At 43.2% G+C, this 14,503-nt stretch overlaps 1 protein-coding gene across 1 annotated transcript in view; it reads left to right on the top strand.

Moving 5' to 3' along the window:
- The window catches only part of PTPRQ (protein tyrosine phosphatase receptor type Q), a 1,423,303-nt gene that overhangs the window by 143,009 nt on the left and 1,265,791 nt on the right, over positions 1 to 14,503 (top strand). The window contains exons 5-6 of the mRNA XM_069227528.1: positions 11,665 to 11,949; positions 12,445 to 12,714. Of these exons, the coding sequence (XP_069083629.1) occupies positions 11,665 to 11,949; positions 12,445 to 12,714 (555 nt within the window). The remainder of the gene's footprint in view (positions 1 to 11,664; positions 11,950 to 12,444; positions 12,715 to 14,503) is intronic.

Raw genomic sequence — 14,503 nt, 5'->3', positions numbered from 1 at the left:
TCCAGCAGAGTGGCGGTCCTTGTAGCAGCACAACAGTCTTTCTTCCTGGCAGACTATTCATGGGTCCAGAAGTGTACTGGAGAGTTGGAGTCTGCGCTTCAGTGTTTATATCCAGTTGTGCCTTTAAAGTGCGGGAAAAGGTTCTAGAGCTTTCCCTTTGAAGTCCCTATGCATCCTGCCTTCCCTGCCCTGGCTTCAGACTAACAACTGGGGGATATGCAGCCTTTTGTGTGGAGGCAGGACACTGCCTGTTCAGGTGTAAGTGGGGCTGTGTATCTCTCATCCTTCCCATCCTGCTAGTGATGTCCCATTAAGGCACACCGAAGCTCACTATTGTGTGTGGCTGTCTCGGAGGAATACACAAAGTTCAACTGTCGGTGACACCCAGCCATGTGACTAGAAACAGACCATGGGGCTAAATAGGAGTTCAGAAACACCAGTCTGCCAAACTCCCGATGGGGTGGTTGCCGCAGTGCTGGCAACCTCTCTGCCAGCCGCATAATGACTTTCCCACTGGGCTGATCAGCCTAAAAAGGTTTTCGACTGTCAGACCAGGGGTAAAGGTGTGGCAGCATTGTCGCTGGCTCATAATAGAGCTGGTGGCAATGCTGCTGTACCGAGGGGGGCACCAGCACACTCAAAACGAAACATTTTTTGGGTGCTGGGCCGGGGCACCCCTGTGGCCCCCTGCTCTTGTTCTCCGCAGCCTTTTCAGGGTGGTTGAACTGCTATGAAATGGCTGGCGGAGAACGAGGTTGTACTCAGTAGGACTCTGGCTGATTACAACCTGTACCGCAGTCAGCCATTTGAATGTCAGATCCTGGTGGGGACGGCAGTAAGTTGGTAGGTTTGCCACCAACCCCTTAATGTAGCAGACAGACTGCCACAGCCGCAGTGGTCCGACAGCCACCGCAAGGCTGGTGGTTTTCGGACCACCAGCCTCATAATCAGGCCCCAAATGGCTAAGGCAAGAACATGCCAACTTTCTAAAAGTGTCATTTACAGAATTGCAATTTAAAATTGGGCTTTACCCTAAGTTGGGATTTTGAATTGTGATTCCAGAGACACCAAACCTGACCTGGTAATCTCTTCCCATTTGGAAATTACACCTATAAAATGTCATAAGGCAACTCCAGTGTTATTCTATGGGAGCGACAGGCTTTGCACTAGTTACAGAGGTTCGTCAAGAGGCTGATTATTGTGGCTGATACTTTTTTTAATGCTGTATGGGGCATACATTGTTCAGAGATGCCGAGGTAAGTGAAATGCCTTACCTTCCTGATTTGTGGTTGCTGATTCGAAAGAGAACCAGCACACTTTAGTCACAAAAACAATAGACATCTTTAAACAACATCTAGATTAATTCTTTGCATCTCTTCTCATACAGTGGATCTTATAGTGGTGCTATTCATATATTCAGACTTGCCATTATTTATGTATCTCATCCAAATTGGGCTCTTTTATATTCATTAAAATTGTCCATCAAAACAATTTTATTCTCAAACTTAAGGGTAATTTCACTGTATTTTCACTAAAATTTAATAATAGAGTTTTTCCTCATATAATTTACTATACTGAGGGAATGAATTCTCTTTTCATTTAATCTTTCACAGTTTTCTCTGTACTTTGCAATGTATAAATCTCCACCCACTAATGTGGAGTCTCCCTACGGTAAAGTATAAGGAAAAAGTAAAAAAGTACTTATTTAACTCAAAAAAATTGTACACATCTGTTATTGTAGATTCATTTTACATATTTATTTTAAATGAAAAAAAGAAAGCTAAAGCATGAGTTACTTGATTAAGAATTAAATCACTCATTAATTTAAATATATCATATTGAATTCAAATTAATTTTCTTTTTTTTTCTGGTTTAAATTAAAACCAAGTCTTACCTAAAGTAATAAACATTTTTTTATTATGCATTGATAAATAGTATCACTTGATGTAAAAAATGAATTAAAAGTAATTTATTTATTTTATTAGAATTCAAGCATACTTTCTTTTTTTAAATTCCAAATCGATTTCTTAGCACGTGCACCTGCAGTGCCAGACCGGTTTCATTGGCACCTGCAGTGCCAGACCGGTTTCATTGCTTTATACAAACCATTTTTACAAATAGGCACCTACATGTAAGTGAATTTCAGGCTTAAGTTGGGAATAGACAGAATGCTCATCCTAAATGTAGCTATATCAGTTCACAAATATGTCCCTATGTTGTTCATTTCTCAGTTATATTGTACTGTGAGTTTGGATACCTACATTCACAAGCACATTTAGCATAGTTAAGTCATTGTGCATGGTTTTGTAATCCAAAGATGAGGATAGCACTTGTTCTGTCTCTTTTTATGAGGCTATGCATTGTGTGAGCTCTGCGTTCAGGGTCAGACTGGACTATGAGGCAATCAGGCTGTGGCCGATGTGCTTGTCTCACTGTTGTATGATGGCACTATCTATGCCTGAACCACGCATGCCTTAAGAACACGGTCTCAACAGCGACCGCGTCTTTACCACACATTCCTTTACCACGCATGCCTTTACAACAAATTTAATTGTAAACGCATGTTTGGCGAAGGAATATGCGTGGTAAATTGTCCCCTGCCCTGCCCCCTTACACCTGATACCATACTCTGTAATCCACTCTGCCCCAGCCCTTAAACCAGCCCTTCCCTGTCCTAAAAACTACCCCAGCCCCTTGCCCTGCCCTCATCCCAAAAACCTACCATGCCCTGTCCTAAAAAACAACCCTAACCCCCCACCCCTACCCTGAACCCTAAAACCTACCCCACCCTGACACCCCCACCCCCTCCCTGAACCCTAAAACCTATCCCACCCTGTCCTAAAAGGTACCCAACCCCACCCTAAGCCCTAAAAGTAATCCTGCCCTGTCCTAAAAACGTCTCTGAACCACCCACTCTTAACCCTAAAACCTTCCCCACCCAGTCCTAAAAACTATCCTACCCTAAACCCTAAAACCTACCCCACCCAGTCCTAAAATAATACCCCAACCCCTCACCCCGCCATGAACCTTAAAACCTATCCTGGCATAAAACTACTCTGACCCCCACCCTAAACCCTAAAACCTACCCGCCCTGTCCTAAAAACGATCCCAGGACCCCCTACCCTCTCCCTGAGCCCTAAAACCTCCCCAACCCTGTCCTAAGAACTACCCCAGCCCCCTGCCCTGAACCCTAAAACCTACCCCACCCTGTCCTGACAATTACCTTGCCCCTGCCCTGAGCACTAAAAATAATCCTGCCCTGTCCTAAAACCTACCCAACCCCAGGCCCCACTCTGAACCCTAAAACCTACCCTACCCTTCCTAAAAACTACCCCAACCCCTGTTCCTTCCCTGAAACCTAAAACCTACCCTGTCCTGCCCTAAAAGCTACCCCAAATCCCCTGCCCTCACCCTGAACCCTAAAACCTACCCCACCCTTTCCTAAAATCTACCATGACCCCATCCCCACCCTGAACCCTAAAACCTACCCCACCCTGTCCTTAAAACTAAAGACCCCCTTGTCCTGAACCCTAAAACCTACCCTGCCCTGTCCTAAAACTACACCAACCCACCCGCCCTCACCCTGAACCCTAAACCCTACCCGCCCTGTCCTAAAAACTACCCGTCCCCCTGCTCTCACCTTGAATACTAAAAACCTTCCCCACCCTGTCCTATAAACTACCCTGATCCCCCGCCTCTGCCTGAACCCTAAAACCTACCCGCCCTAAAAACTACTCAACCCAGAGGCCCACCCTGAACCCTAAAACCAACTCCGTCCTGTCCTAACAACTGCCCTGACCCCCGCCCCTGTCCTATCCTAAAAACTACCCCACCCTCCCCCCATAACCCGGCCCCAGTACAGCCCCACTTACCTCTCTCTCCTCTGCTCTCTGCTTCTTGTTTTTCCACCCCGGACAGCTAGACCACTCTCTCTGCCTCGATGACACATATGTGTAGTAAAGGCATGCGTGCTAAATGCATATGTGTTGTAATGGCAGCATGGTAAAAGCATTGCGTTACATTGACCACATTTTAAGTGATGTTTCCCTGTCTGATAGGTGAGTATATGGGCTAGTTTTCTGGATATTTGTTGGCCTATTATATGGTTTTCTGGGCCTGGTTTTACTGTTGATTTCTCTGATATTGAAACGAACATTGCCTACAATAAGTTCAAAACCATGCAGTCTTCAATAGGTGGAGTCACTATCATCTTAAAAAAAAACAACAGCTGCACCAGCTACATGAAGACCCCCACCAGCTACATGGAACACCTCACATTCAAGATATCCATCATTCCAACTTCTCTCTGGATGGAACCCTCATACACAGATCACCAGGACCCTACACCAATTTCACCCACGACAAAAGACTCCATCACACCACCCAACATTAATGCCAGCACCTTCATCCTCCTTGCAGATCTTAACTCTCACCTGAAAGACCACAATGACCCAGACACTACAGCCCTATTAGATATCTTTGCAAACCTCTGCTTCACTCAGCATGTTACTGAACCTACCCACACTTCTGGACCTGATTTTATCCTCAATCAGCAACATCACAGTCGACAAGTCAGCAACTTGTGACCTGGACAGATCATGCACTCATCAGTTTCAGCATACCCATCCATATACCACCACTGATCTACCACCATCTGAACCACCTGTTGCAGCTGGAGGAGTGGGCATCCGCCCTGTTGGCGCACCTATCAGAGCAAACAGTTAACTAGCTGAAAGCCATCAAGAACCTAAACAGCTGCATCGCCGTATGCACCGTAATCCTGGCCCCCCTCAAGCACACCCATTGGCAAGAGCTAGCCCAGAGCTCAGTTGGTGTACAGAGGAACAAAGGCTGATGAAACACCACTGCAAAGTGAGTGCAAATGTAGAACAAGTCAAGACACCCCCGATAAAGACATATTAACATCAGTCATAAGACACTACCACCAGCAGATATGTAACATAAACTGCACAGGTTTTGTAGACCCCTTCAACACTGCACTAAAAGCAGCAAGGAAAAATTCACCATCAAAGATTTTACAACGCCTTCTGCTGCCTCCAGCAGCATCACCCCTTTACAAGACTTTTGCTACAAGCTCTCGATATTCACCTCTATATACAGCATCTTGAACCCTCAACTTGACCCCGTCACCATTGCAGCTCAACTTCTTATTATGGCTAAATAACAAACCCTGACCTTGTAACCCTCTGTCAACACCATCAAAATGACTTCTACCATGAAGGCCATCCACTCAAGGGACCCATTCCGCCCTTGCCCCACCATGCCTTCACTAAAGGACTCCTACTGATCAGCAAAGCACTAGCATCCATCCTCAGCCACATTCCTGGGCTCTTGGAAACATGCCACCATCATGCTCAAGAAACCATCTGCTCACCCAGTCACACTATTGAACTACAGACCCATCTCCCTACTACAATATCCAACAAAGGTCTTAGAGAAAGTAATCAACTGATGACTCACCAGCCACCTCAGAACCACACGCTCCTCAATAACATGCAGTCCAAACTCAGGACCAACCACCGTACAGCAACAGCACTCATAGGTGCCTCAGATGGCATCCGCATAATCCTTAACAAAGGAGCACTCATTCTTCTGGACCTCTCTGCAGCATTTATATAATAATTTATTGTACAGATAATAAAATCCAATACAAAAAAGAAACAAAAAAGCAATCGAAAGTGAATACCCTCAAAGACTAAATTCATGCTAAAAACACACCATAAATTAAACACACATGGCATATTAAAATAAAGACATTCCTGCCTAGAAGCGTAAGACAATCCTGAAATATAAAAATAAAACAAGCCACCCAACCCGGAACCCCGCATAATACACAAAGACAAAATACATAGGCACAGCCCTAAAGTGCATGGTGCATTAAATAGTAATTGCACTAAACGTCGACATATGCTGTTAGATCTCCTCGACCAAACCGATAAGGGGTATAAGGGGTAATATGGCAAGAGCATTAAAGAGATTCCAGTTATACCTGTACATTGCTCGCAGTGCCGTTGAGTTTAGATTGTGCAACTTTTATACATTTAGTCAATAACACATTTAACGTTGGGTTCCCTGGGTCCAAATCCCATTTGCTCCGAAGCAGAAATCTAAGCTCCTTCCGAAAAGCTGGGCACAGTCAAACCACATGATCAATGGTTTTGTCCGTATTACTACAACCTCTACATGTCACACCGACCCCAGGGGGTAGCTGCTATTGGGGGAGAAGTTTTTTTTAAAAACAATCGCCCATCCTGAAGGCCATAAAGGACTTTTTTCAACCAAAACCCATAAGGGCAAGAGAAAAAATTAGAAGACGTACCTGGCTTAAAAGATTCACTTACTGCCCAGTTGTGCTTCCGTTGAACGAGGAGGGAGCAGTCTGAATAAGAATACAGTTGAATAAGCCTTTAAGCCTCTAGTTTAATCAGACAGTAGGGGGAATTACTTGCCCAAAGATCACCAGCATCTAATCACCCTTTGCATTCAACCAAGAAATTAGAATAAGTGCACTTTGATTTCGACTCACTAATTTCTTGCCACAAGACTGCCTCCAAGTGACCATCCGTGGCCTGACACAATTTATAACAAAGCTTCAGAAAAGCACCAGCACCAACTGCCACCAAATCCGGAAGCCGAAATTCCAACTGGACCTGTGCAGGTGAAGCCAGGCGTGGGACATGAAAGATTCTCTTGTAGATTTTGATGACCAGCCTATTTAATAGGCAAGAGCCTTAAACCAACAAAATTTCTTGGCCATAGGCCAGCGAAGGGATAATCTTTGCTCTCATAACTTCCATTAGGGGAAGAAGGGTCAGCCCCTTTAAAACCTTAGATAATTTAGAGAAGGCCACCTGCAATGCCACAGCTTTGAGTTCAATTTCCTTCTTATGTTTAACAAAACTGCGCCTGGAATCGAAATGTACCCCTAAATATTTATAAGACTGGTCAGAAACAAGTTTACAGCTTTTATAATTCCAACGAAAGGCCGAGTGTTTTTCCCTCCCAAAGGAGACCACTTTTGTTTTAAGCAAATTAACTTCCATTTGATTTGTGAAAGTATAAGATGCAAGTTGATTAAGCAGCCGTTGGAGGCCAATCTTAGTGCAACTAAATAGTGCAAGATCATCGGAATAAAGCAGATGACTAAGCCTAAAGCCACCAATCTTGGGGGGATGAGAATTAACGACATCAAGAGATGTTGACATATCTGCAATGAACAGACTCAGGACCAACCACCATACAGCAACAGCACATATAGGTGCCTCAGACGACATCCGCATAATCCTTAACAAAGGATCACTCATTCTCCTGTACCTCTCGGCAGCATTTGACGTGGCCTCATACCCCATCCTCATCAGACGCTGCAAAAGATTAGCAACCAAGGACCCTCTGGATCTGCTTCTTCTTAACAGAATGAACACAACCTGTCAGCCTGCCACCTTACTCCTTAGCAGCCTGCAAAGTCTCTGAGGACTGCTCCAAGGTTCATCATTCAGCTCCACCATCTTCAAGACATACATTATCCCTTTAGTCAATGTCATACACGTCAACATCCTCTACTGTGCCTATGACATGCTACTCATACTTTCCCTCTAGGACAAGACCCGAACACAAGAAGTAAAGTCGCTATTTGGATGAAAGCCAACTATGTCAAGCTCAGCATAGGCAAAACAGAAGTGATCTTTGGCAAGAATGCCTCACCATGGAATTCCAATAGGTGGCTGGCTGAACTCGGACCTACACCAAGCACCAATGCGAGGAACTTCGGAACAATCAAAGGCAAACTGGACATGACTTCACAAGTCAGCACCATCACTGCATCCTGCTTCCACGTGCTGACGATGCTGAGGAAGATCTTCAATTGGCTCCCAAGCAACACTAGAAAAACTGTCACTCACGCCCTATTAACTCACAAGTTGAACTTCCAGAACACGGTCTATGCCAGGATCACCAAGCTGCTCACTAGAAGACTACAAACTATCCTGAACTCTGTAGCAAGACCCACCCTTGACTTCCCTCACTGTATTCATATTACACCACAGTTCAGGGTACTCTGTTGGCTTCTCATAAACAGATATTGTCATTGCAGACTCCTCACAACCGCAATCAAAGCACTACACAACTAGTCCCCACCTACTTGAACAATCTCATCTCCTTCCACCAACCACCCATGCACCTCACTCTGACGTACTCCTGCTTGCACACATCCCATACATACACATAACCAGATCAAGTGGATGGGCATTCTCTTACATTTCTCCTAAAGTGTAGAACGGCTTTCCACTCCCCCTCAGTCTTCGTTACTCTCTTCTTGAATTCTGCAAGAAGCTGAAGGCGTAGCTTTTCAATTAACCATCTGTGAGAAACTGGGTTGTTGGTTGACTAGGGTATTAACCCTGGTCAAGCAGCAACCACAATCCTAGCCAGGGTGAGGCACAAGCCAACCCTAAATTATCCTGTGCTTAACCCACTTGTAGCTTGGTACAGAGCAGTTAGGATTAACTTAGAGGCAAACAGTAATAAAGTGAATAACACCATACAAAAAGGATGTCACCCTCACAAACATGGAGTTTCTTTTAATAAATGAAAACACAGCCAAAAAGACGAAAATCCAATCAGTAGACCTGGAGATATGCAATTTTAAAGATTTCAGTAAAAATAGTACCAAAAAGCAGAAAATGCCAGCTGTAGATATCTGTTCGCTCTGTGCTGGAACAAAGTTACGAGTTCAGGCTGACCACGATGAAGTGGGGGCCAGCTACAGGGACCCAGTTAGGCCCGCTGACCAAAGTACCTTAAATTCTGGTTCTCGAGGTGTTGTGAGGGTCCGTGTAGAAGGTGCGTCACTCAGCTGAAGTTATTTGTGGGTTCCAAGATGCTTTGAGGCTCCAAATCAAGGCCCTGCATCATCATTAAGAATCCTGTAGATGAGGGACTGCGATGCAAAGTCCAGCATTGAGAATGCATTGCACATTCAGGGCGATGCATCAATCCCTGGGAGCTGCTAGACTGTGATGCAGAGTCTGGCATTGTCCTCGACGCTGCCATCAACAAGAGATGTAAGGGCCGGCACTGAGAATGTGAGTGCCTGCATCAAGGATGCATCTTGCAATGGTATTTCTGGTGCCGGGCTGTGATGCTATTCAGGTCTTACCGATGGTGGAGGTCCAATGAGCAGTGGTGATGTGTCAGTTCTGCTACGAGTTGCACCGCACGGTGCAGCAGAGGAGATGTGTTGGTTTTGTTGGTCCACAGAGGCTGGCAGTACACCTTAGACCCACTTCCAAGGGTCGAGGACTGGGGTGGCACCACTTGGCAGGGTAGACTTACAAATGACAAAGTCCAGGTGCTGGGTGCAAGGTTTTTGGAGTCTTCTGTCCCTGAGACTTAAGTCAGGGGGCCAGTCAACTAGCCCTTGAAGTCACTCTTGGGTCCTGCATTCAACAGGTCCAATCCTTCTCACCAAAGCAAGAGGGCAGCAGGTCAGCACAGCAGGATAGCAGTCCTTCAGAGCAGGAGATCAGCAGAGTGGCAGTCCTTTCAGCTGCATAGCAGTCCTTTTTCCTGGAGTATCCACAGATCAATAGGTGTACTGAAGGGTTCTGGTCTGAGGTCCAATATTTATACACGTGTGCCTACTTTGAAGGTGAAGTGACAAGCCCTTTGTGAGAGTGCTCAGGCGGGGCCTTGTGGTGTGCAAGTGTGGTAGGTGACAGATCCTTCCCCTCATTAACACAGAGTGGTCCATCCTGCCAACACCAATCTTCCCATTGTCTCACTGTCTGGAAGAAATCCATAAAGACCAACTGCCAGTTACACCTAGTCATGTGGCCCAGGAACAGGCTGCAGGAACCAAATGTTTACAACAAGAAAAGGCCAACTTTCTAAAAGTGGAATAGTGGAATTTTCAGAATTGTGATTCAAAATACAACTTTACCATTAAACAGGCTTTTTAATACAATTCTATAGACACCAAACTGAACCTGTCTCTCTGGTCTCAATTCGAAGTTGCGACTTATTACATGTAATAAGGTAACTCCAGTGTTATCCTATTGGAGAGGTAGGCCTTGCAGTAGTGAAAAACGATTGTATGTGTATTTTTAACTACCAGGACATGAAAACTTAAAAGTACATGTCCAACTTGTTAAATACACTGCACCCTGCCTTCTGGGCTGTTCAGAGCCTACCTTAGGGGTGGCTTATATGTATTAAAAAGGAAGGTTTGGGGCCTGGCAAAATGTTTATTTTGCCTGGTCAAATGGCATGTTACAATTGCCCACACAGGCTGCAATGGATGAACTGAAACATGGTTAAAAGTGCTACTTAAGTGGGTGGCAAAATCAGTGCTGCAGGCTCACCAGTAGCATTTAATTTACAAGCCCTGGACACAGGTAGTGCCACTGTACTAGGGACATAAAAGTAAATTAAATATGCCAATTGAGCATACACCAGTCTTACCATGTTTTAAAGAGAGAGCACAAGGACTTTAGCATTGGTTAGCAGTGGTAAAGTCCTAAGGCCAGCAAAACAAATTCCGCAGACAATGGAGGAGGAAGGAAAAAAGTCTGGCGATGACCCTGAAAAAAGGGCCAAGTCAAACACCAACATACCAAAGGCAGGCCAAGGCACCTGCTCAGTGCTAGGATACTCTCACTGGTGAGAATGCACTTTACAAATGCACATAATATAAGATGAATTGACATAACATACATAACATAATATACCTTGCAAAACCCTTAAATTCTATATCCTTTCAAGTTTAAAAGTGACCCAATTTGGAAACATGGGCCACTTGTTCAGCTATCTAATTAACTAATGGGAGCAACTTTTATTTTGGTGCCCAGGACTATTTTCTGTCTCAGTCCAACCTGGATTATGTTAAGCCTATATTCTTTGTTAGTCTTGGATCCTGCCAGCCAGTTACTCACAAAAGGTCCATATACGCTAATGATTTAAAATCTAAATACAATCATAAGATGAATGTAATGTGTCAAAGAAAATGCTGCATCAACAGTATGTAACTCTCCACTTGTGTAGCATACTGATACTATGTTTTAGAGTGACTACTGATAAAGATTATGTTAAAAGAATCCGCCGTTTAATGGTAAAAGAAAAAGGGGCTTAAAGCTTCATTTATCAAGTAGTCCTAAGGGGCAGATCATTCCAATTCCTAAGCAGTTTAACATTACCGATGGTTCTTAAACTAGTAAGGACTGCAGTTGCAAGCATTCATCTGTATATACTGAACATCCTGACGGAAGGCTGAAAGGTTACCCTTTCAGTCTTCACCATCACCATTATTCACGTCATCCCTCTGGCCAGCTTTGTCCTTCTCCGCACACTTTACTGCATGTGACCTTCAGTGATATGATTCTTCAGATTCTAATCTACATCTCTGAAACTTGGTGTCCTGCTTCAAACCATCCTTGAGCTCTTGGCATTTTGCCAATCTGTAATCCTAGTTTTTTCAAGTAACCAGAATCTTCTTGAAACTGCAAAATATACAACACATACATTGCTCACACTTATTCACGAATGTTTATGTTGCTGGCCATCCGTGCCGGAGTTAAAACATTGTCGGGCGCAGCCTGGTGTTTATGAACAATTCTGAATTTATGTTCTTGTTGTTTTCATTCTCTACAGGGCCGTTTCATCCTCAGAATGTGCGGTCGAAAAGGGTATCTTCAAGAGAGATAGTCCTCCAGTGGGATCCCCCGAATGATACACTCAATACATCTTTCCATGGCTACATTGTCTCAATTGTGGATGTAGAAGAAAACAAAATGAATGCCTATTCAGAAGAGAAAAGAAAAACTTCAACTACAATTTACAACGTTAAACCCTACCATCAGTATCGGATCGGTCTGCAAAGCATTGCAGAAGGAGGCACTTTGAGTTGCAGTGAGCCATCTCTGCTCCTCATTACAGGTATGCTGGGACATCATGGCATCACGCACATGTTAAAGTTACTTTTGCTGTTTTAACTTTGAAGCGTTAGTTGTACAAGATTAATGTGAAGATGCGTCATTGTTTTGCTAAAGCCATATCTGAAGTATCAAAATATTGTACAATTGTAGCCGGTAGCAGGGAGAACGATAATTGTGTGTATTAAAAACGAATCTGATTTGTAAAGTGTGATAACGCTGTTTATTGGGAAAAGGTGAGTAGTAGTTGAAGAAAATTGGTCTGTAGCCGCAGAATATTTTTACAGTTATAAATTTGCTAAATACGGTTCACGAGCATTTCTATAGAGTTAAGTGTCCGCATGGCATGCTGTAAGGTTTATGTGCCACCAGTTTCTAAAAATGTCTGACAAGAACTTTGGCAGCCAGTAAGAGTTAGGCGGGGTTTAAGGTAAGATGGCTGAAATTATTCTGCATCAATAAACATGTGCATACTTACACTATAATCCCTTTGCTTTAGGTGTCAATCCACCAAATAATGTTTGGGTTATGCCCGAAGACGTTGGAGAGGACTATGTGGTTCTTCAGTGGCAGCCTGCTCAAGGAGAGGATCAGTTTAAAATTCAATTAACACCTGCCTCAGATCCCAGCAACACAGTATACTATTTGTCAAATGGTACAAATATTATGAGAATTCACTCTTTGGTGCCAGGCCAGACGTACGAAATAGGAGTGTCAAGTGTAAAAAATGGAAATATGAGTGAAATGAAGACCATCCGGAAAACCTTAAGTAAGATCGCTTTATGTTAAAGATGAATGCATCTTTAGATTGAGATAATCATATTTCTGTACTTTCAGAATGCCCCGTTGCCCACAGAGCGTTTAAAGACTAACCTAACTAATCTAGAAACACGTTTGAAAAGCCCTTGTTGCTCAGTAGTTTTCCCCACTAAGCTTGTCTTTTAGTGTCAGAAAATAACATATATTTCGACTTTGCACTATTGCATTTTTTCAACACCCGGCAAACAAGACCTAATAAATGACATTGCATGTATTTACACTGCTCAAATTATGAATTGGACATAAAATCGTTTTTCTCAAAGTATCAGATAAAGTCAGCTATGTTGGCAGTATGAATCTGCGGATTGCAATAATAATGAACAATGCCATTGTTAATTGTCACTGCATCATTTTGAAATCCATCAGGATTACTGGTGAATTGATACAAGGAACTCCTGTTTAAAAATCACCCACAAAACAATTTACTCTTAGCAATGTGTGGAATAACATTACTACAGCTCTCGTTTCCATACGTAAACTCTTAGGGCCGAATATGAAAAACATTTTCAAAGTGTAGGTCTGGGTCACCGCTGGAAAAACTCATTAGTTACACCCACTTACTCAAACCCTGTTCACAAAATGTGAAGCATTACAAATCCTTTTATTTACAGGTGATTACACAGTACTAGATAATTTTGACACGCATAAGAACAGTCTTTGTAGGGTCTTTGTAGGTTGGAAATGATTGTGAAATTACCAATTGTGTCACAAAAGATATATCTAGTTGCGATGATCAGGCTCTCAACTGTTTATTTCCATTTCACTAATAACATAAAACAAGAGGGTAGCAAGAAAACCAAAGTACCCCTCCCTTTGAACCAAACCTCTAAGTGATGTAAAGCAAGTAAGCCCAGCCCTTCCTAGAATAATTCCTGCCAACCTTACATCTACTTACCTATTCCTCCATCCTGTAATGCTTCCACCCATCTGTCATCCTTTTATCCTTCATCCATTCCCTCATTATTCTAACCACACATTGAGATTCCATTCATCAATCTCTTCTCATATTAATCCATCCTTTCTAAGTTTTTTCATCCATCTATTCATTCTTCCAGTGACCATTTTCTTTACACATAAATCTATACATATTTTAATTTTTCCATCCATTTATCCTTTCACCCTTCATCCTTTCAATCATCAGTCCTTGCGTTCATCCTCCATTTTTTGTTTCGCCCACCTTTCCTTCACGTTACTCTTCACATTGCCTTCCTTTTTTTCATTTTGCCTTCCTTCCGCCTTTCCTTACTTTCACTCTTTCTTTCTTCTCCACTTCCCCTTCATAGATTCTACTACAGTTCTTTCTTTTCTGGTATTATTTTGTTCTCACTTGCCTTTGTCTTTCACACTATTTGCAGCTCTTTCTGTCTGTTTGTTTCCTAGTTTACATAATTTATTTCTGCTTTGCTGAACTTGGGTTACATAACAACATTTGTCCCAGACCTCTCAGTCATGCCCTGCTGTTCCCTAATATCGTTTTTTGTCTGCAGGCACTCGGATAGTGAGCATTTTATTGTAAAGCAGGGAGTTCGCAACGCCACTAGCATGACAAGTCTTCTAACATTGTACAGACATAACATGATTGTTTACAGCTCATAGGTCTGATGTATCAAATGATTGTGTCCATTCTGTTTCTATGGGGAAGTGCTTTGATACACAAGATCTTAAGTCTCCTGTTTCTCCATGGATTCCATCCTCTACATTTGGTGCATACACATGACAGCATTTCTGACTTTTGACAT

Source organism: Pleurodeles waltl, chromosome 4_1 (genome assembly GCF_031143425.1).
Source record: "Pleurodeles waltl isolate 20211129_DDA chromosome 4_1, aPleWal1.hap1.20221129, whole genome shotgun sequence".
NCBI lineage: Eukaryota > Metazoa > Chordata > Amphibia > Caudata > Salamandridae > Pleurodeles > Pleurodeles waltl.
The sequence above is the reverse complement of the archived record's forward strand: the minus strand, read 5'-3'. Positions and strand labels throughout refer to the sequence as shown.